General features: G+C 48.8%; 3 protein-coding genes and 1 long non-coding RNA gene across 4 annotated transcripts in view; 3 read left to right on the top strand and 1 right to left on the bottom strand.

The window, feature by feature from the left end:
* FAM104A (family with sequence similarity 104 member A) overlaps positions 1-8,110 on the bottom strand; it is a 21,028-nt gene extending 12,918 nt beyond the window's left edge. The window contains exons 1-2 of the mRNA XM_006047560.4: positions 7,823-8,110; positions 2,819-2,918 (exon numbers count right to left, since the gene is read on the bottom strand). Coding sequence (XP_006047622.1) covers positions 2,819-2,918; positions 7,823-8,043 — 321 coding nt within the window. The 5' untranslated portion in view covers positions 8,044-8,110. The remainder of the gene's footprint in view (positions 1-2,818; positions 2,919-7,822) is intronic.
* Positions 8,111-8,473: 363 nt separating this feature from the next.
* LOC112583596 lies at positions 8,474-11,988 on the top strand. Its single transcript, XR_003107642.3, has 3 exons — positions 8,474-8,815; positions 8,923-9,033; positions 11,785-11,988. It is a non-coding gene; the product is annotated as an uncharacterized LOC112583596 (long non-coding RNA).
* Positions 11,989-12,001: 13 nt separating this feature from the next.
* Positions 12,002-15,473, top strand: C3H17orf80 (chromosome 3 C17orf80 homolog). The gene is made up of 2 exons (XM_025279398.3): positions 12,002-13,261; positions 15,152-15,473. Exons 1-2 carry the CDS (start codon positions 12,154-12,156, stop codon positions 15,169-15,171), a joined length of 1,128 nt encoding a protein of 375 aa, XP_025135183.2. The 5' UTR covers positions 12,002-12,153; the 3' UTR covers positions 15,172-15,473.
* A 152-nt stretch (positions 15,474-15,625) lies between these two features.
* On the top strand, positions 15,626-21,120 carry LOC102404484 (uncharacterized protein C17orf80). Its single transcript, XM_025279399.3, has 4 exons — positions 15,626-16,446; positions 16,940-17,032; positions 17,582-17,686; positions 20,589-21,120. Exons 1-4 carry the CDS (start codon positions 16,362-16,364, stop codon positions 20,672-20,674), a joined length of 369 nt encoding a protein of 122 aa, XP_025135184.2. The 5' UTR covers positions 15,626-16,361; the 3' UTR covers positions 20,675-21,120.
* Positions 21,121-21,682: the final 562 nt, after the last annotated feature.

Raw genomic sequence — 21,682 nt, forward strand, 5'->3', positions numbered from 1 at the left:
ATTTCTCACTTCCACTGTATAATCATAAGGGTTTTGATTTAGGTCATACATGAATGGTCTAGTGGTTTTTCCCTACTTTCTTCAATTTAAGTCTGAATTTGGCAATAAGGAGTTCATGGTCTGAGCCACAGTCAGCTCCTGGTCTTGTTTTTGCTGACTGTATAGAGCTTGTCCATCTTTGGCTGCAAAGAATATAATCAAGCTGATTTTGGTGTTGACCATCTGGTGATGTCCATGTATAGAGTCTTCTCTTGTGTTGTTGGAAGACGGTGTTTGCTATGACCAGTGCATTTTCTTGGCAAAACTATTCGTCTTTGCCCTGCTTCACTCCGTATTCCAAGGCCAAATTTGCCTGTTACTCCAGGTGTTTCTTGACTTCCTACTTTTGCATTCCAGTCCCCTATAATGAAAAGGACATCTTTTTTGGGTGTTAGTTCTAAAAGGTCTTGTAGGTCTTCATAGAACCACTCAACTTCAGCTTCTTCAGCGTTACTGGTTGGGGCATAGACTTGGATTACTGTGATATTGAATGGTTTGCCTTGGAAACGAACCGAGATCATTCTGTCGTTTTTGAGATTGCATCCAAGTACTGCATTTCATACTCTTTTGTTGACCATCATGGCTACTCCATTTCTTCTGAGGGATTCCTGCCTGCAGTAGTAGATATAATGGTCATCTGAGTTAAATTCACCCATTCCAGTCCATTTCAGTTCGCTGATTCCTAGAATGTCGACATTTACTCTTGCCATCTCTTGTTTGACCACTTCCAATTTGCCTTGATTCATGGACCTGACATTCCAGGTTCCTATGCAATATTGCTCTTTACAGCATTGGACCTTGCTTCTATCACCAGTGACATCCACAGCTGGATATTGTTTTTGCTTTGGCTCCATCCCTTCATTCTTTCTGGAGTTATTTCTCCACTGATCTCCAGTAGCATATTGGGCACCTACTGACTTAGCGAGTTTCTCTTTCAGTATCATTTTTTACTTTTCATACTGTTCATGGGGTTCTCAAGGCAAGAATACTGAAGTGGTTTGCCATTTCCTTCTCCAGTGGACCACATTCTGTCAGATCTCTCCACCATGACCCGCCCGTCTTGGGTTGCCCCACGGGCATGGCTTAGTTTCATTGAGTTAGACAAGGCTGTGGTCCTAGTGTGATTAGATTGACTAGTTTTCTGTGAATATGGTTTCAGTGTGTCTGCCCTCTGATGCCCTCTTGCAACACCTACCGTCTTACTGACTGTTAATTATTACCAGGGCAATCCAGTCCACGCTTCCGACTAATACCTACAGAGTGGTTTAATCACTGAATTTCTCTGGACAAGTAAGAACAGCACACATGAACCCACAGGTTGAACAACAATGCACCAACTTCTGTGAGACCAGTGCATCGGTATCAGCAAGGGAGTGAAGGTCATTCTCTACAAACAGCAATCAGAATACAACGAAACCTAACACTAGGGAGTATTATTCAAAATAAGAGATCAGAAATGCTTGATTTTTTTAAAAAATGACCATTTACACTCCTGCTCTCAAGCCTTAGAACTGTAGACGCAGGGGGGAAAAGATCAATACAAAAAATAAATAAATAAAAAGATCTACTGTACCTTTGAACTCATGCAAACATCATATAGCAGGTCTGACATACAGGCACAAGTAAAGAAATATTTACACTGATACCATAAAAGTAATCATCACGTACTCTTTTAAAGAATAGTCTTAACTCAAAAGAATCATGGAAACTCAATTCTTATCGCTAGATGTTCATGGCAGCCTTTAATCTTTGGTTTTCTTCCATCTGTGAAATTCCCTAGTTATTACGTTAACCAAAAGCTCAATACTTTTCTGCTACTCTAAAGGGAGAAAAAAATGATACGAGGATTTAAAAGGGGGGATAAAAGCTACAGAAAATTCAGTCTCCACGTAGAAGAATCGAGTCTGCTCTGGGGTGCATCAGCTGCTCTTGAATGAGGATTACCTACCTGACAGTTACTGATTTTTTCCCTCCTTGAGGGAGTTACTTTGGATTTCTGCTATAAAGACCGGATATAGATCAAATCCTACTACCAAGAACTAAAGTACAAATTATTCTGGTTATGCGAGAATTGGGAGGCACGGAGTTCTGCTTTAAATGACAAGGCTGGGGCTTAGGGACCTCTGCAGCGAGGAGTTTCTCTCTTAGGCCGACAACTGTTGAGGGTCAAAGCTTCAGGTGCATCATTTATTAATAATAGCAGCATCTGGTCGGCTTCCCTGCCCCACTGCAGGCCAGGCATTCAAGTGCACAGGAGGGACACTGAAGCACCCAGGAAACCTCAGTTCAGAGGCTCATTCCCTGTCCAGTGGTTGGGACTTTGCACCTTCTAATGCAGGGAGTGCGGATTCCATCCCTGGTTGGGAGCCAAGATCCCATATGCCTCAAGGTCAAAAAACCAAATCATAAAAGAGAAACAATATGGCAATAAATTCGATAAAGACTTTTAAAATGGTCATTAAAAAAAAAAAAGGAAAAGAAGTTGGCTTCTGAAATACCAGCAAGGGTTCAAAGATGGGCTTTCAGAGGTCCATAAAACCCATAACATACAAATTCTGGGCATTTGTATGTATTACTACATGCAAACACAGGCTGTTTTGCTGTGGAGAAGGTGGGTAGCATCCTCAAAACAGCCATGACTCAGAAGAAAGAAAAAAAAAAAAGGTTAGAAACACTGCAATCAAGTCGGATCACTTTTCTCTACTCAAAGAATAATTTTCATTACCCAGAAGTGGCTCAAGCAGTGCAAACAGCAGGTGCTCTCGACCACACTTCCTACCTCTGTGTCCCAAGAATCGTGAAAGACAGGATTTCTACTGCTCCTTTTGGTCTGTGGGGGGAGATGGTGGTCTTCTTCACTGCCATTCCTTCTCCTTTTCCTGGAATTAAACCACAAAGAGAACAAAAGAAAAAAGAATTGGTCTTCTGCACACTTCAAATTGTAATTTAAACATATTAAATTTGCCCTCTTGTCTGAGAGATAGATCGTCATATGATAATCCCAACAGGCAAAAAAGTTAGAAGAGCAAAAATGTAAAATAACAGGAGGAAGGTCGAGCTTAAATTAGTACAGCTAATTTCTAAAAAGAAGCCTGACAATTTGAAATGCTTACTGGGAATAAACAAGCGCAGGAAGACACTGATGACTAAGTGCTCCAACTCTACCTAATTAAGGTGATCTCGTCCTCCGTTTCCTGAAATTACCATTCCAAGTTACCCTAATTTTACTCCTGTCCATGTGGCATCTAAGACGGGTATGGCTGCCTTTGCCTATTTACGCTTAAAATCCTTATAAAAATGGTGCTACACACGAAGAGCATTAGAGGCCGGAGGTAGCCTTTATTCTTTGACTTTCTTTCATCTCTGATTTTCCCCCAATTATCACATTAACACAAAAGCTCTCTGCCCTCTAATGCATCAAATTACTTTTCTGGACAATCACTGCAAAGGCAGCTCTTAGACACATTAACTTGATGGCTGGCTGCACCACCTGGTATTGTAAGAGAAGTTACTTCACCAGCTTGTTACTGTTACACTGCAGCACCAGTTGCTTAAAATGTCCAGGTTTAAAGAAAAATCACCCCTCTTTCTCGGTCAAGTATTCTGAGGTGTATGACGGAGACAGAGTTTGTATGTTTTCTGTGTAAGAACCAGTGCTGGCTGGACTTCTAAGCTCCAGTTAGAAACAGAAATTATTAAAGGAGGTATACTTTTAAGTCAAACTGCATGGAACTGTGCTACCCTGGTGGCTCAGCAGTAAAGAATCCACCTGCAACGCAGGAGCCACACAAGACTTGGGTTCAATCCCTGGGTCGGGAAGACCACCGGAAGAGGAAATGGCAACCTGCTCCAGTACACTTACCATGGACAGAAGAGTTACAGAAAATTCTACTGGACAGAGCTGGCGAAAGGTTGGTTTATACAAAGCAGCATAAGCTGTTATAATGAAAGCTCTTCAGGGTTCAAGTTGCTCTATCTACAGGGTAAGAGAGCTTTCTGGAAAATACTGAATTTGAACGCACAGTATCTTCAATAGTTACACATTCTATGTGAGTAGAGGGGCTTTGATCAGGTCTGGACGTTGGCGAAAATTTATCACCCTGAGCTTAATTCTCTCTTACTTGTGAACGTATCTAACATTTTTAATCGATGAGTATGGACCCAGTTTAGGCTTGGAATGATAATATGGGGGTTATGATTCTGAGGAAGCACTAGCCAACCGGCAGGGGCAATACCGGTCTAAGCCTCAGCTCAGTTCAGTGTGTCCGACTCTTTGAGACCCAATGGACTGCAGCATCCTAAGACTCAGCTGTTTACAAAATAAGATCTCCTCACCTTTCTCTCAGGGAATTAGATCTTACCTTGAAGTACTGGAGGCTAAAAACTAGATAAATATCAGGCTTTAATAATCATTAAATGGATGTGCTAGTGGAACCAAGAAATCGCTACACCCATCCTGACAACAGCTGCAGAACACTGGTGGAAGGCCAGCTGCCGCCCAAAGAGAAACTCCTCGAATGACGGTGACGGTCCCCCAACTCCTCTTTTATCAGTGTTCCAACAGATGATTGTGCCGGGGCTGCTGAGTCACTGCCAGCAAACTCATAGTCTGACTACAACTTTCCAATTTCCTCATTTATAATGGGAGAGAAGGTTACTATCTTTCTAGTGACAAGACGATGAACGTCAAGAGGATGGGCTGGTTTTGAAGATTTCAATTAAACTGAGAAAGTCACACGAAATATTCCTGCCTCATAATTAGCTGATGTCTCCCGGTACCAGAAAGCGCTCTCTGGCCTTTTGGGAGTTCTCGCCTTTGGATGGTTCTGGATTAAGAATGAGCCCTAAATGTTCTTCATTCTCCTTTTTCTAAGCTCTTTGCAGAATTCATCCTTGAAGCATTTCTTTCAACATCATGAATATTTTACAAAACCTTAGCGTCATGCTCAACACAATCAGTCAGATTGTAACTTTTAACATTAATGCCATATGCCAGGTTATAATTTGAGCAGCCACCCTATAACTAATTACATTGTCCCTAGCCATTTAGTTACAGATTATTGTTTAGCATCTGTTACTTCTCAGGATGGCAGAATACTTTTCATCACTTCACTTCTCTTCAACCCTCCTGTCCCCTCCTAGAGACTGAGCACAGAAGAAATCCTAGAATACACAGACTATTGGTTTTCAAACTTTATTTTAAAAATGACAGAACTATTTCACCCTACTAAAAAAAAAGATCCTTCAATTTATAAAACAGATAATGGATGTTTTAACTGGAGTAGGGACCTCCCTCCCACGCAGGGCTTCCCCAGTGGCTCAGCTAGTAAAGAACCCACCTACCTACGCAGAAGATGCAAGAGGGTGGGCTCGATCCCTGGGTCGAGAAGATCCCCTGGAGAGGAAATGGCAACCCACTCTGACACTCTTGCCTAGATAATTCCATAGACAGAGGAGCCTGCTGGGCTACAGTCCATGGGGTTGAAGAGTCGGACACAACTGAGCAAGCACAGGCGCACATACCCATACCCAACCCTCCTGTATGAAGACCCACCATCATAGACCAACGCTTCCTCTTAAAATTGAGGAAACAGATCCACAGATCTGAACCGACTTGAAGATGCTAAGACAGCTGGATCTGATCCACTGTACTACACAACACATGGGAGCAGAGAAAGCACTGCCAGCTCACGTGACTTCTCTCACAGTAAAGAAGTTACCATGTGAGATTGTGTGAACGAGATAAAAGGGCCTGCTAGGAGTATAAGTGCATCCAGTGTATCTGTGTACAGCACTGGATAACAGGAATGTTTTTCAGAGAAATATTTAGACTTTTTCAGATATGTGAGACATCCCGAGGGACTGCTGGAAGTACAAACTGGGTGTGGGAAGGAAAAAACTGGCAGTTATATCAGGCTTACTATACGTAAGGATCTTGTGACTAATCTCAGTAGCAAGTTGGTACACTGGGCCCCTAATTTCAAATTCAGCCCACTCTTCTTTCATATACAAGCAGGGGGTTTATGGCTCTCTCACTACATGACCCAAATCAATATGCAGAAGTTTGGAGAACTCTTGATTTTCACTATTGCGCTAAAGAACTTCCAAGATGCTTTCCAGAATCTCAACCCTAAGAATTAATATCCTCTAGGGTCGGGTCCCCATGGAAAGACTGTCAATTACATTCAAAAATCACTGAATACGTAGAGAGACAAAAAAAACCTACAGTATAATTTATCAAGGCAACCCCCGTCTCATTCACTTAGGCTTCGCTGAGATTATTTTGGGGGGGGGGGGGGGCGGGGGGGGGAATGAAGAGAACAGTGAACCTAGAAGTTCAGTTCAGTCTTGCTGCTGCTGCTAAGTCGCTTCAGTTGTGTCTGACTCTGTGCGACCCCATAGACGGCAGCCCACCAGGCTTTCCTGTCCCTGGGATTCTCCAGGCAAGAACACTGGAGTGGGTTGCCATTTCCTTCTCCAATGCATGAAAGTGAAAAGTCAAACTGAAGTCGCTCAGTCCTGTCTGACTCTTAGCGACCCCATGGACTGCAGCCCACCAGGCTCCTCCGTCCATGGGATTTTCCAGGCAAGAGTACTGGAGTGGGGTGCCATTGCCTTCTCCATCAGTTGCTCAGTTGTGCCCAACTCTTTGCAACCCCATGGACTGCAGCTCCACCAGGCCTCCTGATCCATCACCAACTCCCAGAGTTTACTCAAACTCATGTCCATCAAGTCGGTGATGCCATCCAACCATCTCATCCTCTGTTGTCCCCTGCTCCTCCTGCTGTCAATCTTCCCCAGCATCAGGGTCTTTTCACATGAGTCAGTTCTTCGCATCAGATGGCCAAAGTATTGGCATAGAAAGACCCAGGTAAACCAACTGAGCTTTCTAAATCTGCTTCCTGATCAGAAGAATGAAAGATGGGACTTGGTGATATCTAGTTTTCAGTTCAAACTCCACGATGAGGGATTTTTCTAATTCCAAATAAAGTCCATCTTCTCCATTCCGGGGTACAATCCCAACTTTTTCCTCCCTAACCTGTTCACAGAGGTGAGAAATGAGAAAAAGGAAAAGAATCCTCAGCACTCTCCAGGTTAAGCCCCGGGTCCAGGCTCGGAGGAAAAGTGCGTCGCAATATAGCCCTACCTCCAGCCTTCGGAGTCAAACGGCTCCGCACCCAAACTGTTTAGAATTCTGCCTGCTCTTCACGCTACGGCCGAGGAGGGAAGCCACAGGTCATCACTTTGGCCCTAGCCCATTCTGCGTCCACGACGGCCCAGCAGAGCACAAGGGCTTCGATCTGACCTAACCCTTCCGTCCTGCGGAGTTAAGCCCAGTCCTTCTTCCCGACCTTGGGGAGACCGGCTACCCGCCCCGCCGTCCCCTCACAGGCCCCCGAGAGGCTCCTCTCGAACATCGGCCATTCTCCCATCCCCCCACCCTCCTAAATTTAGGACAGGGAAGCTTTGGGGCCCCCTTCTCTCCGCCGGGACCGACCAGACTTCATTCCAAACAGGGAAAGATGGGGGGCGGGGGGGGAAGATGGGGTCGGGGGGCGACCCGGGCCCTGAGGAGTCACCGCTCCGGCGCCCCCGGGGACCAGGTTTCCCAGTCCGCCAAGCATCCCTCCCCTCTCCCCGCCCGGACGGCAAGGCACCCACACGGAGACTCGCAGGGCCCAGGCTCGCTCGGACCCCGCGTCGCACCCGCCTCGACTCCGTGTACCCCACGACACAACACCGGGCGAGGGGCTGAGGGGAAGAGGGTGCCCTGCGGATTCACCTGGGGCGGAGGCGCTCGCTCATGGCAGCCGATGGAGACGAGCGACGCGGCGCCGCTCCGCGAAGAGAGGGAACGGAGGGCGTCGTGTTCCGGCGGCCGCCACGCCCACCCCCTCGGGCCTTGGCTCTGGCCGCGGCTCTGGCGGAGGCGGCCGGCGCTGAGTACCCCTCGGGGGGACCCGTCCCTCCGCTACTTCCGGCGTCTGCTCCGCGCCCCCCCATGTCGCCGCCGCCGTGGTACCGCCCTCCCGCGAGTGCGCAGTGGCGCGAGCCCGGCCGCGCCGACCGGTAGCCCCGCCCATAGGAAGAGGCGGGCTCGGGAGGGGGTGGGGGGGGCGACCAGGAGCCTCTGGGAAAGAGGACCTCGTTAGAGGTGGCCCGGGCTTTTGCCTGTTCGCAACCGAGACGGGCCGGCGTAAGAGTCCAGCCAGGCTTAAATGAAATTAAACCGTGTCATAATCATATGATACAAGTCTTTGATTTATAATCCCTTTGAAGCCATAGTTTAAAAAAAATAGCGGAGAAGCATCAGGCAGTGGTGTAGACGGCTTGCCCCGGGGCCTAGTCCGGGGAGTTGGGCCGCGTCGCGTGGGCTGCGCTGAGCGAGCTCGTCGCGGGACTTCCTGGGTTTTTTGTGTCTCGCGAGGTGAGACGCCGCCCGGGCGGAGTTTCCACCGGCGGCGGTGCTGTCTGTGGCCTCCGCCGTAGGCCTGGGCGCGGATGTGGAGGCGAGAGGAGAGGGAGGGGAGAGCTTTCTGAAGCCGAAGGCTCGGCGCTCCGGCGCCCGGGGCTGGGGGAGGCTGCGGGGCGGCCGGCCGGGCCCCAGGAGCTGCTCGGTGGTCCCACTCAACTCCCTGGAAGCCGCCCGACTGCTCTACTGAAAAAGCAAGGGAGAGGGGGCCGAAAAGCCCACTGGAGGGCGCGGGAGGGAGGGCTCTGAGGTCAGCCCGGGGCCCAGGAGGCTGGTCACACGTCTGCTCTCCGGGACCCCCAGGTAGAAATGCCCTACTGGTGACCCCCGTTATTTTGGAGTTGCCCCAATAGTTTGTTCCTCTCACTCATTTCTTTCACTCGAGTGACTGCCCTAATTGTGTCCTTCAGAGGCTGATCTTAACGTCGAATTCACCCTGCCCGCCTGGGTAACAGCGGTCGTGGAGCGTGCAGATACAGGAGAAACAAGCGCAAAATTAGCATCCTTCTACAAAAACTCAGGTAAGAAAGTAGTTAATGTAATAGGGAAGGACCTTTGTTTTCTAGCGCAAATTAATCCCTAAAAGGATGTTATTTATAATCTCAAATTATACCTAATGGCCCACCTCTGGGAATCCTGCCTCCCAGGTTATGAGTATGAGGCTAAAACACCTCTGTTTAGCTCCAAAGAAACAGCCTGACCAGGCTCACCTGTGAATGACTGCAGGCGCAGGAAATGAACACACCCCCTCCTCAGGGTGATGGGAACCGGGAAGTGTTTGACTTTCCTCACTCCCCTTTTAGGATTAAAGAGGCCTGAATTGTAACTCTGGCAGCATGGTTATTTAGGACACAAATCCACCATCGTCTCAGTCTGCTGGCTTTCCAAAAAACGTCACTAGCCCTTGTACCAACAATTCGTCTGGATTTATTGGCCTGTTGTGCGATGAACCAGACGAACTTGGACTCGGTAATGTTTAGGCACCCACGTTGAGACATTACAGCTCGATGGTACAGGGAAGATCTCAGGAGGATTGAGGATGGAGAGCATGTAGGCAGACACCTCTAACAGAGGTCTCAGTCCCCTTCTAACATCATTAGTCCAAGGCCCGTGGACTGACTTCCGTTGTGTGTCTTTCTGTAAATAAATGGTCCATATATATGTGTGCTTAGTCCTGTTTGACTCTTTGCAGTCCCATGTACTGTGTCCCCCCGGGCTCCTTTGTCCATGGGATTATCCCATCAAGAATCCTGGAGTTGGTTGCCATTTCCTTCTCCAGAGGATCTCCACAGAGATCGAACTTGAGGCTGCACTGGCAGGCAGATTCTTTACCAGTGAGCCTCCTGGGCAGCCTAAACAGTCCACAACATTAGATCATAGCATCTGGTCCCATCACTTTATGGGAAATGTGAAAACTGTGGTCCCATCACTTCATGGGAAATGTGAAAACTGTCAGACTTTATTCTTTGGGGCTCCAAAATCACTGCAGATGGTGATTGCAGTCATGAAATTAAAAGACGCTTACTCCTTGGAAGGAAAGTTATGACCAACCTAGATGGCATATTCAAAAGCAGAGACATTACTTTGCCAACAAAAGTCCGTCTAGTCAAGGCTATGGTTTTTCTAGTAGTCATGTATGGATGTGAGAGTTGGACTGTGAAGAAGGCTGAGCACCGAAGAATTGATGCTTTTGAACTGTGGTGTTGGAGAAGATTCTTGAGAGTCCCTTGGACTGCAAGGAGATCCAACCAGTCCATTCTAAAGGAGATCAGTCCTGGGTGTTCTTTGGAAGGAATGGTGCTAAAGCTGAAACTCCAGTACTTTGGCCACCTCATGCGAAGAGTTGACTCATTGGAAAAGACTCTGATGCTGGGAGGGATTGGGGGCAGGAGGAGAAGGGGACGACAGAGGATGAGATGGCTGGATAGCATCACTGACTCGAAGGACATGAGTTGGAGTTTATTTTGGGAGTTGGTGATAGACAGGGAGGCCTGGTGTGCTACATTTCATGGGGTCGCAAAGAGTCAATTTTCCCAGATTGACAATTTTCCCAAAGATTCCCAGAGGTGGGCCATTAGGTATAATTTGGACACGACTGAGTGACTGACTTGAACTGAACTGTAGGGGTACTTCCAAAGTAAGAAAAATTCCTATAAAGACTATTGGCAGAAGACAGTTTTATCTTGCCTGACTTCATGTAGGACAAGGTGGGTTGGTTGCTATGATAAATGGGTTGGCCAGGGCCAGGCCCTGTGCTCAGTTTTGAGAATACAGCTGTGCACAGGGGCTACCTTTTCCCTACCCTCTGGAGCTTAATTGAATAAGAAATGTAAACAAATAACTTTCTCTGAGCTTTGGAATGAAATACTACCTTTTCCTGACTGGAGAGTATAACAGAGGCACCAATGGTATGTGGTTTAAGTATTTTTCATTTTTTTGGCGACAACATACAGCATGTGGGATCTTAGTTCCCCAACTAGGGATCAAGCCAAGCCCCCCTGCAGTAGAAGTGCAGAGTTTAAGGGTTGTTTTTTTTTTTTCCCAATGTTTTTATATGCCATAAATTTCACAAAAGTGTCAAACTAAACAAATTTCCCATTAATCCATTGTTGTACAAACCTAGTAAAAAAATTGAGACCATGTTTCCTCCATTTATGTATTATGTACATTAGCCATACTTCTCTGTGTGCGTGTGTGTGTTTGTGCATACATGTTACTAATGTGTTAAACGTTAGTAGCATTCTCATTTTTCATGCTTAGGTAATTGAAGTTACCTAAAGTTCTAATACTTTCTTGCACCCCTGTGGATTTTTCTATACATACTGCTATAGTCTTTTATTCTTTAACTTTCTTCCCTTGAATAATGTGTTTTATAACAATTTCTTTACACTCATGTGTTATCCAGTTGCCTTGCTACAAAGTTAAATAGCAAATATTTCATTCTGGCTGGCATTTTGGACACCTTTTTCTTCCACTAACCATTAATTCACTAGATATAAGTCCTTTTGCCTGGCTTGCCTCCTAGTTAGGGATGTAGAAAAACCCCTTTGGTTATCTTTTGTAATGACTGATTCCTAGAAGACGATAAAAAATCTGAAATACCAAGCAGAAATGGAGTCAGCTATAGAAGAAAAAGAATGAATCAAAATAAATGTTTTAAAATGTCCTTCACCCTGGCTTATTTCAAATGAATTTAAAAGGTATGACACCTAAGTAAGTCATGAGTATTTACAGACTGTATGCTTCTATCTCCTTGCGTTTGTCTTTTTCAGGAATAGAAGAGTGCTGTTCCACCCAGGATGGAACTGTGTCCTTACTGTAAGAAGCCATTTAAACGATTGAAATCCCACTTGCCGCACTGTAAGATGCTGGGAGCAACTATGCCTGCTGATCAAGAAATTCATCAGTGTGAGCCCGCTACACTCGCACGTGGTAAAAAAATCAAAGCGCCAATCAGGGACTCAATTAAAGCAAAAGAGAAAGAGTTAGGGACAGACAGTAAGAAGAGAAATCCAGAACTGAAAGGGAACAATTCAGAACGGACAGTCAAGTCCTCTTCAGCACTAGCTGTTGGTTTGGAAAAAGCAAGTCATAAAAAGGCTGATGAAAACGTCAAGAGTCAAGTTAAGCCCTCCCTCAAAATGTTAAAGGATACTAAACCAAAGGTTGCTTTCCGGGGAGAAACTACAGCTCAGTTTTCTGCATCAGAAAACACCAGTTCTACAAAAGAACTTGCCAAAGCTTTGCCTCAATCAGGAGAAAGTAGAGATAACCCTTCAGAAATTGAAGCACCTTTACCTCCTGGCCCAGTGGCACCTTCTCGGTCGAATTACGATAGGAAATACTCTTTAGCCTTCCTTAATGATGTGCAAGCCACTTCAGCTGATTTAAGATTGGACAGAGTGGATGCCTCAAGACAGAACCTTCTCGTGAAATTATTCAATACATCTCTTGGTGATGGTCATAGTTCTCCCGTGAATTGCAGTCACAGGGTTCAAAGAGGACACATGTCATCATCAGGCAGAGAAAGAGATTCCAAGGCCGAGGATCACCTCTTAGGAGTCTCTACTGATAGAGACTTTAGGACTCTGGCAAAGAACGCAGAATCACAGATTGCTGCTTTGAAACTTAACCCCTTAGGTAAAAGCCAGGGCAAGGAGAACCAGGGAAAAGCACTCCACCTTGGAGCAGAGACATATGGGAGGCAAGGAGGTGTGGAAAAAAGTGTATCTGTAACAGAAACGCAGGATTGCGCTTCCCTGAGCCATGATTCAGTCACGGAGAAGAAACCTCGAGACAGAGGTCCCGGTGTACACATGTTCCCACTAACGGGGACAGCTTGCCCTGAGCGTCTCCCTCTAGCACAGTCCCGTAACCAGAGTCCCGCCTCTCTGGCTGTAAAATTTCTCCAGGAAGAGAAAGCAGAAGCTGGTAGCTGGAATCGAGGCCCTGCTGTGAAGGCGTTGATGGCGGGTGAGGAGTGGTCTTCTCTGACATCTAAGTTGGGCTCTCAGCCCCCAGCATCGTGCCCCCAGGGGCTGCAGTCTGCACGTTCAGCCCAGCACCACGCTTCCAGAAGCCCCTTGGCCGGTCAGAGCCTGTCGAGCGCCCTGGGGCTGGAGTGGTTTCCAGAGCTCTATCCTGGTTATCTCGGCCTCGGGGTGCTGCCAGAGAGGCCCCAGCATTGGAGCACTCTGGCCCAGAAGCCCCTGCTTGTCATCAGTCCCCAGGGCGAGAGACTCTCCCAAGGTAAGCGCGCTCAGGTGTCAGCTCATCAGGCGGCTCCGAGCCTTCTGAGTTAATAAGGTTAACGTCCTCTGTACCCTCGCGTTCCAGGGCACTGCACTCGTCACTGTTTCAGAGCATGATTTCCTGCTCCCAGGGCTCAGTTTTAAGGGCGGTTCATCATTCTCCCCTCCCCTCCCCTCCACCAAGTTGAAGGCAGGACTACGGCAGGCTGGCCGGTGATGCTGGTTAATACTTGACCCTCTACACTTGGAAGAGGCACAGCCTCTTCTAGAAGTTGGGTGGGTTTTCGTGCTGACAGACTCAGGAGAAGCATAAAGACTTCACGGTCTGCTGTGCTTAGATTTCAGTCAGGACCAGGTTGGGCAGGAAATGGGTTCTGGGCATGTGGTCAGACATGGTACCTGGCAGCTCTAGCAGCAGATGGGGTGTTTGGAAGTCGGGCAGGCTGGGGTCAAAGCTCAACTGGGAGGCAGGGCAGTCAAGGCAGTGGAGGTGGGGGGTCAAGGATGAGCCGGTGAGATCAGGGGAGGGATGCGGCCAGAAGCGGGCAGCAGTCCATGCGCTTCCAGAGTTGTGTCCGAGAAGGATTTTGTTCTTGTCTATTGGTCACAGCCTACGACGCGTGCTCAGTTTGGGTTTGTGTATCGAGGAATGTGTGGCCATCACATGGCCTCTGATTCTGTTATAAACCAAAAACCGTTGAAGTTGGCTCCACCATTAATGTTCAGACTTCGATGCTGCCAGTGAACAAACAGGAGACCCCAGAGGAGACCCTAGTGACCCTTCAGTTAAAGTCAAGATTTAATTTGTCGTTTGCCCAAGGACTTCAGGCCATGGAATCTACAAGGATTGAAAGAGGGCGTGGCTTCTCAGAAAGTTCATAACCTCACCCAGCAGTGGCTGTCCCTGACAGCCACAGGTCGAAGTTGAATTTGCAGGCAGTCTTTGAGGAGGAGTTTGGGCCATATAGGCTCTGGCTCAGGCAAGACCTTGGATGAGCCTTCCTCCTCCTCTCTCGGAAGCCATTCGTCCCTTGGTACTTATAGGCAGGGCCAGTGGAGTTACTGAGGTAACTGTATATGCTGGGGTACCTGCGCGTTTGCCTCAGTTACCATAAGTGATCTTATGCCAGTCCTGGGAGATGGCTCTTATCCCCTTTTACAGATGAGGAGACTGAGTTTCAGAGAAGGTGAGTAACTTGCCCAGGGTTCGGTTAGTCTCAAAGGTTGCTTGGTGGGTCTCTGCCGGGCGTTTCCAGGCAGCGTTTCTCCTGCTGGGCTGTTGGGCTCCAGACTGTGGTCACTTACCTCTTCAGGGGGATGCGCCAGTGCACAGCCAGTCCTCGTACGCCAGGCACCCGCGCAGACCCAGGTGAGGGGATTGCCCCGACTGAAAGGCACCCGGGGCCTTCATCCTGATGAAGCAGGGTAGAGTGAGACGCTCTCGTGGCCGAAGAAAAGTGGCTGTGTTTGGAGACCTAGGTGTGGAGGTCCGAGGGTGCCCCCGAGCTGGGCTTCAGTAAATCGAGTGAGGGAAATGAGGGATTCATTCATACCCTGTGGGATTTGCCGGCATGAGGAGCTGTCTTTCGAGCTTCGGGGAGATAGATGCTCATGGATGTAACTACCAGGAGGAGTCATTTCCTGGCCTGAGAGAAAGTGGATTTCAAAAACCCAAGATTTCAGTCTCAAGAGATTCGACAAGGCCCAGAGTCTGAGAGCCTTCAGCAGTCCATCAGCCACCTTGAGAGCGCTGAGCTGGGAGCGCCGGCTGGGCCTTTGGCAGAATTTCAATGCTTTGGCTCCGGGGCAGGAGGTTTGCGAGATCTCAGTTCCCAATCTGGACAGGTAAAAGTTTTACATGGTCATTTTTTATATATATGATTCCTAGCCGTCGTGACCAGAGACTGATTCTGAAGTAAAGCCTCGGAACCTATTTCCAGACATTTCCTCAGTGCCTCTGAAGATGAGCCACGTCTGAGAACAGCTTCTGGATGCTGGCGCTGATGCAGGTCCCTGGCACGCAGCAGTGGACTGTTCACACTGGCAGGGAGAAGGTAGTTTAGGGGGAAAAAACCAAAACACAGTTTGTGTAACTACAAAAAGCAAAACTTGCCTGGTGGGGAGACCAGAAGGTCAAGCAGGAAAACCTTGTCAGGTTCTGGGTTTTCAAAGGCCCAGAAACCGCAATAAAGGCTGTTCTCTAACCTGCACACGGGGCTGCCATCAGTAGGGTGTCCACGTGAGGGCTTTGAGGAGGGGCGCCTGTGGGGAACGGGCGGGGAGCAGTGGGGATCAGAACTTGAGCAGAAGCCTGACGGGCCGGGGCCAGGTCCCCTGGTTGACCAGAGGAGCCCATAAAAGGGGGTATTTAAGGGAAGCATGGGTGAGTAACCAACAGCCTGAGACATGAGAGGTGAGTCGAACCATGCCTCTGGGATTATAGCCAGGCCAGAGGGGTGATGGGACGGTTAAGTCACAGACGGCGGCTGCGGGTTTCTGATGTCTGTGTCAGCGGAACCCCTGTCCCGGTGCAGAGCAGCGGCTGAGGGGTGAGGCGGCAGAGGCCGGCCGTGCATGACAGCCCAAGACGCATGACCGTTCCTCGGGGATGGAGGTCAGGGCCCAGAGCATCGGGGCGGTAGGCAGGGAGTCACGGAAAAAAGCTCCCGCAGGACGCTTAGGGGCTTGGGCCTGGGCTCTCCCAGCCGAGGGCTGCTTACATATCCCAGCTTCAGGCCTCAACTGACGTCATCCACATTAAGTGCCTGGACCCGGAATGAAGTGAGTGGGTTCCGCCAGCTGCAGAAGACCCTGGGAGCCACTGGGACCCTGACGCTCCAGGGAGAGAGGTGGTGCCATTGAAGGTTTCCCAGAGCTGTGTCATTTTTCTGAGCTGGATGGGCTCATCATGCTTTGTTTTCTAAGATACGAATCTTCACCTTGCAAGAGAAATAGCCTTTGTGTGGTTTCTGAGAAGCCAGCATGGTTCTTGTCATTTTTAATAAATGGATGATCATTTGCATAGTATTTTTACATCTGCAGCAACTTCACCACACCTGCCAAACCAGTTGTAAATATTTAATTTACACTTTATCCTGATGAACCAAACCGAGACCAGAGAACCAGCAATAGTAGAGATTCCCTGCCTGTCATTAAACGTGGAAAGCTGCAAGGGCAGGGGAAGTAAGTACCTAGCAGAAACCCTCCTTCCTGGTTCTGCTTTAGTAATTCTCGTATCAAACATAAATAAGAAGCGTGTGCTGGTCAGCGGTGGTGATGGGCTGATAGAGTAGACCTGTCAGCTGTCGGCAGTAGTAACGGGTAATCACCAGGACAGTAGCAGATCGTGCTGTTTGCTGAGGTGTTCAGCAGGCGAGAGGAAGTAGAAGTGACTCACTAATCCTGTCCCGGGGGTCATCTGGGCACTGTATTCATCAGATGAGAGATGATCCAGGTCCCAATCCCTCGGGCCCCTTAGTCTGCCGAAGAACCTTTTGACGCCAACTAGGTAGTTTGGCCTCCGGTGCTCATACGTCTGCAGCCCAGGGCAGACCGTCACCCACGACTTGGCATGTACTTTTCCTGCAGCCTCGCCCTGGGGACCTCAGGCACCGAGTGCTGGGGAAGAGGACGGATTTAGATGAGCTGTCACAGTGACTTCTGTTTGGAACCCTAGTTCCTTGGTTGGAAAGAAGCGCGACGGCGGTAAGGAGCTTGGAAGCCCCGGCCAGCTCCTCCCTCAGGAGGCTCCTGGGAGCTGTCCACACAGGTGAGGCCCGAGTTGCGCCTGCGGGGCTCTCTTGCTGGTTCCAGACTTTCTCTTCCTTCAGCCAGGACTGTCACAGCCAGGCTCGGTCACAGCCCGGCTCGAGAACGAGACAAGGAGGGCCTTTCGAGCTTCCCATCTTCCCCCCTGCCTTTCCTCATCCTGGAGTCTGACACAAGTAAAGCACTGAAGTGACAGCAGCGGCTGCCGTCCATCAAGCAGGTTTCGTTCTTTTCAGGACCTGCCCGCCTGCCGTCCCCGTGCTCACTGTCCCCAAGCGAGGGAGGCTCAGCTGCAAGACCACCCGTATTCATCTCCCCATGAAACTTAACCACACTCCCCAAAATAAGACTGACTAATTGAAACTGATTAAAATTAAGCTCTTCTGGTTTTCACCTTTTCATTTGTTTAAAACACGTATGTATGATGCAGTGGTATGTAGATTCCTCGCACAGCAATTCCTTTGCCTGAGCTGACCGGGTGACTTGAGTCCCTTGCAGACAAGGGCCAGTGGCCTGCCCTCTAACGTGAGTCCTGCTTCTCTGCCAACAGGCTGGATCCGGTGCCGCACCAGCGTGAGGAGCGGAGTCGGTGGCCTCACCTTGCTCTTCACCGGCTGCTTCGTCCTCTGCTGCAGCTGGAGCTTCAAGCATCTGAGTAAGCCTCGCTCTGCATCCTCAGCAGCAGGTCACAGCCCATGACACGCACCTCTGAGGGCTTCTCTGAACCGCTTTTTCATTTTTCAGTTTTGCATTGTCTGACACGCCCTAATGAACAAGCTGTTGTCCTCGAGGCTCTCGGGGTTTTTTATTGGAGGTTTTGGTTCTAATGGCCTTGATCAGATTTGACTAGAGTTTACGTAGCCACTCTCCTGCTCCATTGACGACTGTTGCTGGAGATCCAGTGCGCTTGCACTTTCTCCGTAAAGCTGTTTGCCTGTTGGAAGATCAGGGCTCTTCTCTTTGGTGACTTTCTGATTCTAAGAACTTCTTTCTAGGATGGAAACCAAATAGCTTTATACCCTAAGAGATGAGAAGCAAACGCAGTGGTCTCTTTATCAGTGTGTCTAAGGCTGAGAGCTGTTTTATTTAAGTACTTTTAACGTTAAAGAGAACAAGCACCTTTCTAGTTACACATTTCAACTTGCTCCAGATCTTACCAGAAGGAAAACGCCTAGATTTCACTGTTCTTTTAATTCCAGATAACATTTGCTCATTTTTAAAAAGTATTATTGTATTAAATCGGAAAAGGCCCAGTATTCTTCCACAACAGACAAAATCCAAATGTTTTCAGATGAAAATTTTCAGTGCAAAAGTGTAAGATCATTAATAACACTAGAGGCCAGTAAAATTCACAAAGTCTTCCAGAATGTCAGGTTTGACTCTTTGCTGGGCTTGGTGACTGATTCAGTGTCAGGACACAGGGCGTGGGTCAAGACGTGGATCATGTCTGCAGCAAGCTCTCACATCCTGACTAGCCAGCCGCGGCTGCCCACCCTCGTCTCATATGCGTGGCCATCCGTGAGAAAGGAATTCCTTTCTCATCATGATGCCTGAAATCCCACATCATTTCTGTCACAGGGAAAAAGCCTCCATTGAAAAAGAGACCATTCAGGTGATGCTGGAGTTTCTGTTTCACATCTTTAAATTGAGACTGAGGAAAGTGAGGCAGAAACTTACCCCTGTACCTAAGACTTTATTTCTAAATTTATAAAACAAATACAGGGGGATGATCTTCAGGGGCAAGAGGTAGAAGCCGTCTAGGAACTGGCTCATAGACCCTTATGTTTGTCTCTGTTTATCCCAAGAGCTGCAGCGCTGGCGTAATCAGCGCTGACCTGGACGCCACGGAAAGCTCTGGCGCTCTGAGGCGAGGACGGTGGAGACGCTGCAGAGAGTGTTTAAGAGCGGAAACTGCACAGCGGGCAGGGCGGGGCGGAGAGAATAAAATGACTGGAACCCAGCCATTCTGGAGGAAGCCAGGTGTTTTTTTTTTTCAAATGTGGACAGGTCTGGTTCTCTCTGGATATTTTTTTTGGCATGTTCTCAGAAGTGACTGAAAGTTTTGGAGAAAAACTTGAGGTTGTTTAATCATAAAGGCGGATGTTATTCAAGGAGACAGGGAGATGACAGGAGTTCATTGTTAAAAATTTAAAATAGCTGTTTCCTAATTCTCGGTAAAAATAATCCCAATTCTAAATCATTTCTCCCCAAAACTGTTGTCTGTATCTTGGCATCGTGCTGTTCATCCCTGCCGGATACTGGTTCAGAAGAGCATCTGAAGTGGCTGGAAGTCAGCTCACGTCAGACCCTTCCCCTTGGGGGTGGGTGGGCTTCTCTGGGTCCTTGACCAGCTGTGAGGAACAAGCAGAGGGTGGGTTCAGAGTTGCAGGTGAGCCTCTGAAAAATCCTTGGCAAGTGATTTTTTTTTTCTTTTAAGCGGATTAAAACAGCACACTCCAAAGAATGTTAAATCATCTTTTCCATATCTGCAGTGAGTATAGCAGTGAGCACGTGGGTTCTGCTTCTCATCTCTTCATGGAAGCGTTTCAGAGTCCTACCCCTGCACCCCCCAAGAAGCTGAGTGAAATATTCACATATTCCTCCCACTTCGTTAGGGCTGCATAAGAAGGGTGGGTTTTGGGGTTTCTTCCCTGGTCAAAATATTCCACGTTGTCCTAGTTTTATGACTTCTGCTTTGGACCCTAGACGATAACTTGGATAGATAAAGGCTTCTTGGAAATCCAGTGTAGATCGCACAGATGGATCAGGTCTTACGATCCTTTTCCAGTATCAAGGGTTGATTATGTCTCGGATACAGATGTGCCCGTTGGACCAGCGAGTCTGTCTGGGTCTTAGCTTTGCTTGTGATCCTCAGGCCAGAACACGCGTTCAGCCCCTTTTGCCCCCACTCCTCCAGAACTACGAGAAAGCGGGTGTGCTGTCGTGAAGCCAGCTCTCACGCATCTGCACCTCTCTCCCCGCGCTCTTCCGAGAACTCGATGCTGGCTTTATCTCCCTTTTCTGTTCTTCAGTCCCCTGCCTCCCCACCCTCTCTAATTGTCCCCAGTGGGAGTATAATTCTGCATCAAATTCTCCTGGTTAAGGAGAAGGTGTATTGGAATTGTCCACAAGGAAAAATTCACAGTTGAGGAAGAGTATGGTAGAGGTATAACTAAAATAGGGGTAGGTAGTTCAGTGCGACTGAGAATGTCACTGGAACCCCCTCTGGAAGGGCTCTGCGGCCTTTCTTTGTAAATGCCCCAGAAGAGACGCGTGGGGAGGAGGCCCTCCCGCAGCTCCCCCTCTGCCTCACTCTGGGTCAGAGCCGCTCGGTGCAGAGGTGGGTGGGAACGACCTCTGCGTGGGTCCTCTCCCGCCCCAGCAGGGTCCGCAGACCACGGGAACCCACAGGCACGAGCCAGCGTGGGCCTTTCCGTACGTGAGGTCTCGGGGACACAGCCCGGGTTGTTGGTCAGGTGCTGGCTGTGGCTGAGCCGTCACGGCAGAGACCGTAGAGCCTGCAGAGTTGGACCTGGTTCCTCTCTGACCCTCCACAGAAAGCCTGCCGACCCCTACCCTGGGCCAGCAGGACCTCACAGGCTCCTCCTTCGGAGGGATGAAGATGACCGGGGGTCCGCTCTAAAGCGTTCAGGGCTGGGACATGTTTCAGGAGGAGCCTTTCTGAACTCAGTACCTGTCGAGATCGTTTTCGTCACTACCGTAAAGAAGCCAGTGCGTTGGTGGGAGCGCCCCAGGGTGAGCAGCAGCGCTTAGATTTCACTTCCAGAGCAGCTGTATGAATTCCCCACCACGGCTTCCAGCCATGTACCAGGAAACGCAGCCTGAAAATTCACCTCCCCTCCCCTGCTGCAGCTGAGGTCCTGGTTACTGATGCCCAGGCTCCCCCGTCCTGGACTCCAGGGCAGGTCTCGTCACCCGCCCACGTGCCGTACCACCTGACCGCCCTGCCGTAACTCGCGGGACCAGGGAAATGGGGGGTGCCCCTGCTGCGCACTTGAGATTAATCCTGCCCTTACTGGAGAGTATGTTTTTCTGTATATATGAACCTTCTCAGCTGTTGCAAATACAGTCATTTTGTTGTCTCGTCAGGGGCGTGTTCTGTGGGCGCCCTCTCTGCTGTCACTGCTGCTGCCACGCCTTCCTCTCCTGGTTTACCTAAGTTACCTGGAACCGACTTGTAACTAACCTGCTGACTTCCTTACCTTTACCTGGTAACCCTAAGTTACTTTTAATACCTGCTTCTCCCCGACACAGTGTTGCTCCTACATATTACTACTACCCCTCTCCGTAACAAAAATATTCCTAAAAAATATTCCTCTGTTCTGGTTACGTGCCTCTGCTGGACACTCACCTGTGAGATAAGTAGCACGTCCGTCCTTGGACAAGTGATCTAACTTAACTGGAGCCTCCTTGTTCCAGGCCATAAAACGGGGACAGGTATACCTCTCTGCAGAGATTGGTGAGATGAGGAGTCGCAATATAGTAGGAATGAAACAACACCACCTTTGCTGACAACTCCTGTGGCCTTGTCCTGCGTCCACATCCTGAACTGGAATCCAGCAAGAGGCCCCACCTCCATCCAGCCAAACTCCAGCTGCCACCCGGGCGCTTGCTTTCGTCAGCCAAGCAC

The sequence above is a fragment of the Bubalus bubalis genome, chromosome 3, assembly GCF_019923935.1.
Source record: "Bubalus bubalis isolate 160015118507 breed Murrah chromosome 3, NDDB_SH_1, whole genome shotgun sequence".
Classification (NCBI taxonomy): domain Eukaryota; kingdom Metazoa; phylum Chordata; class Mammalia; order Artiodactyla; family Bovidae; genus Bubalus; species Bubalus bubalis.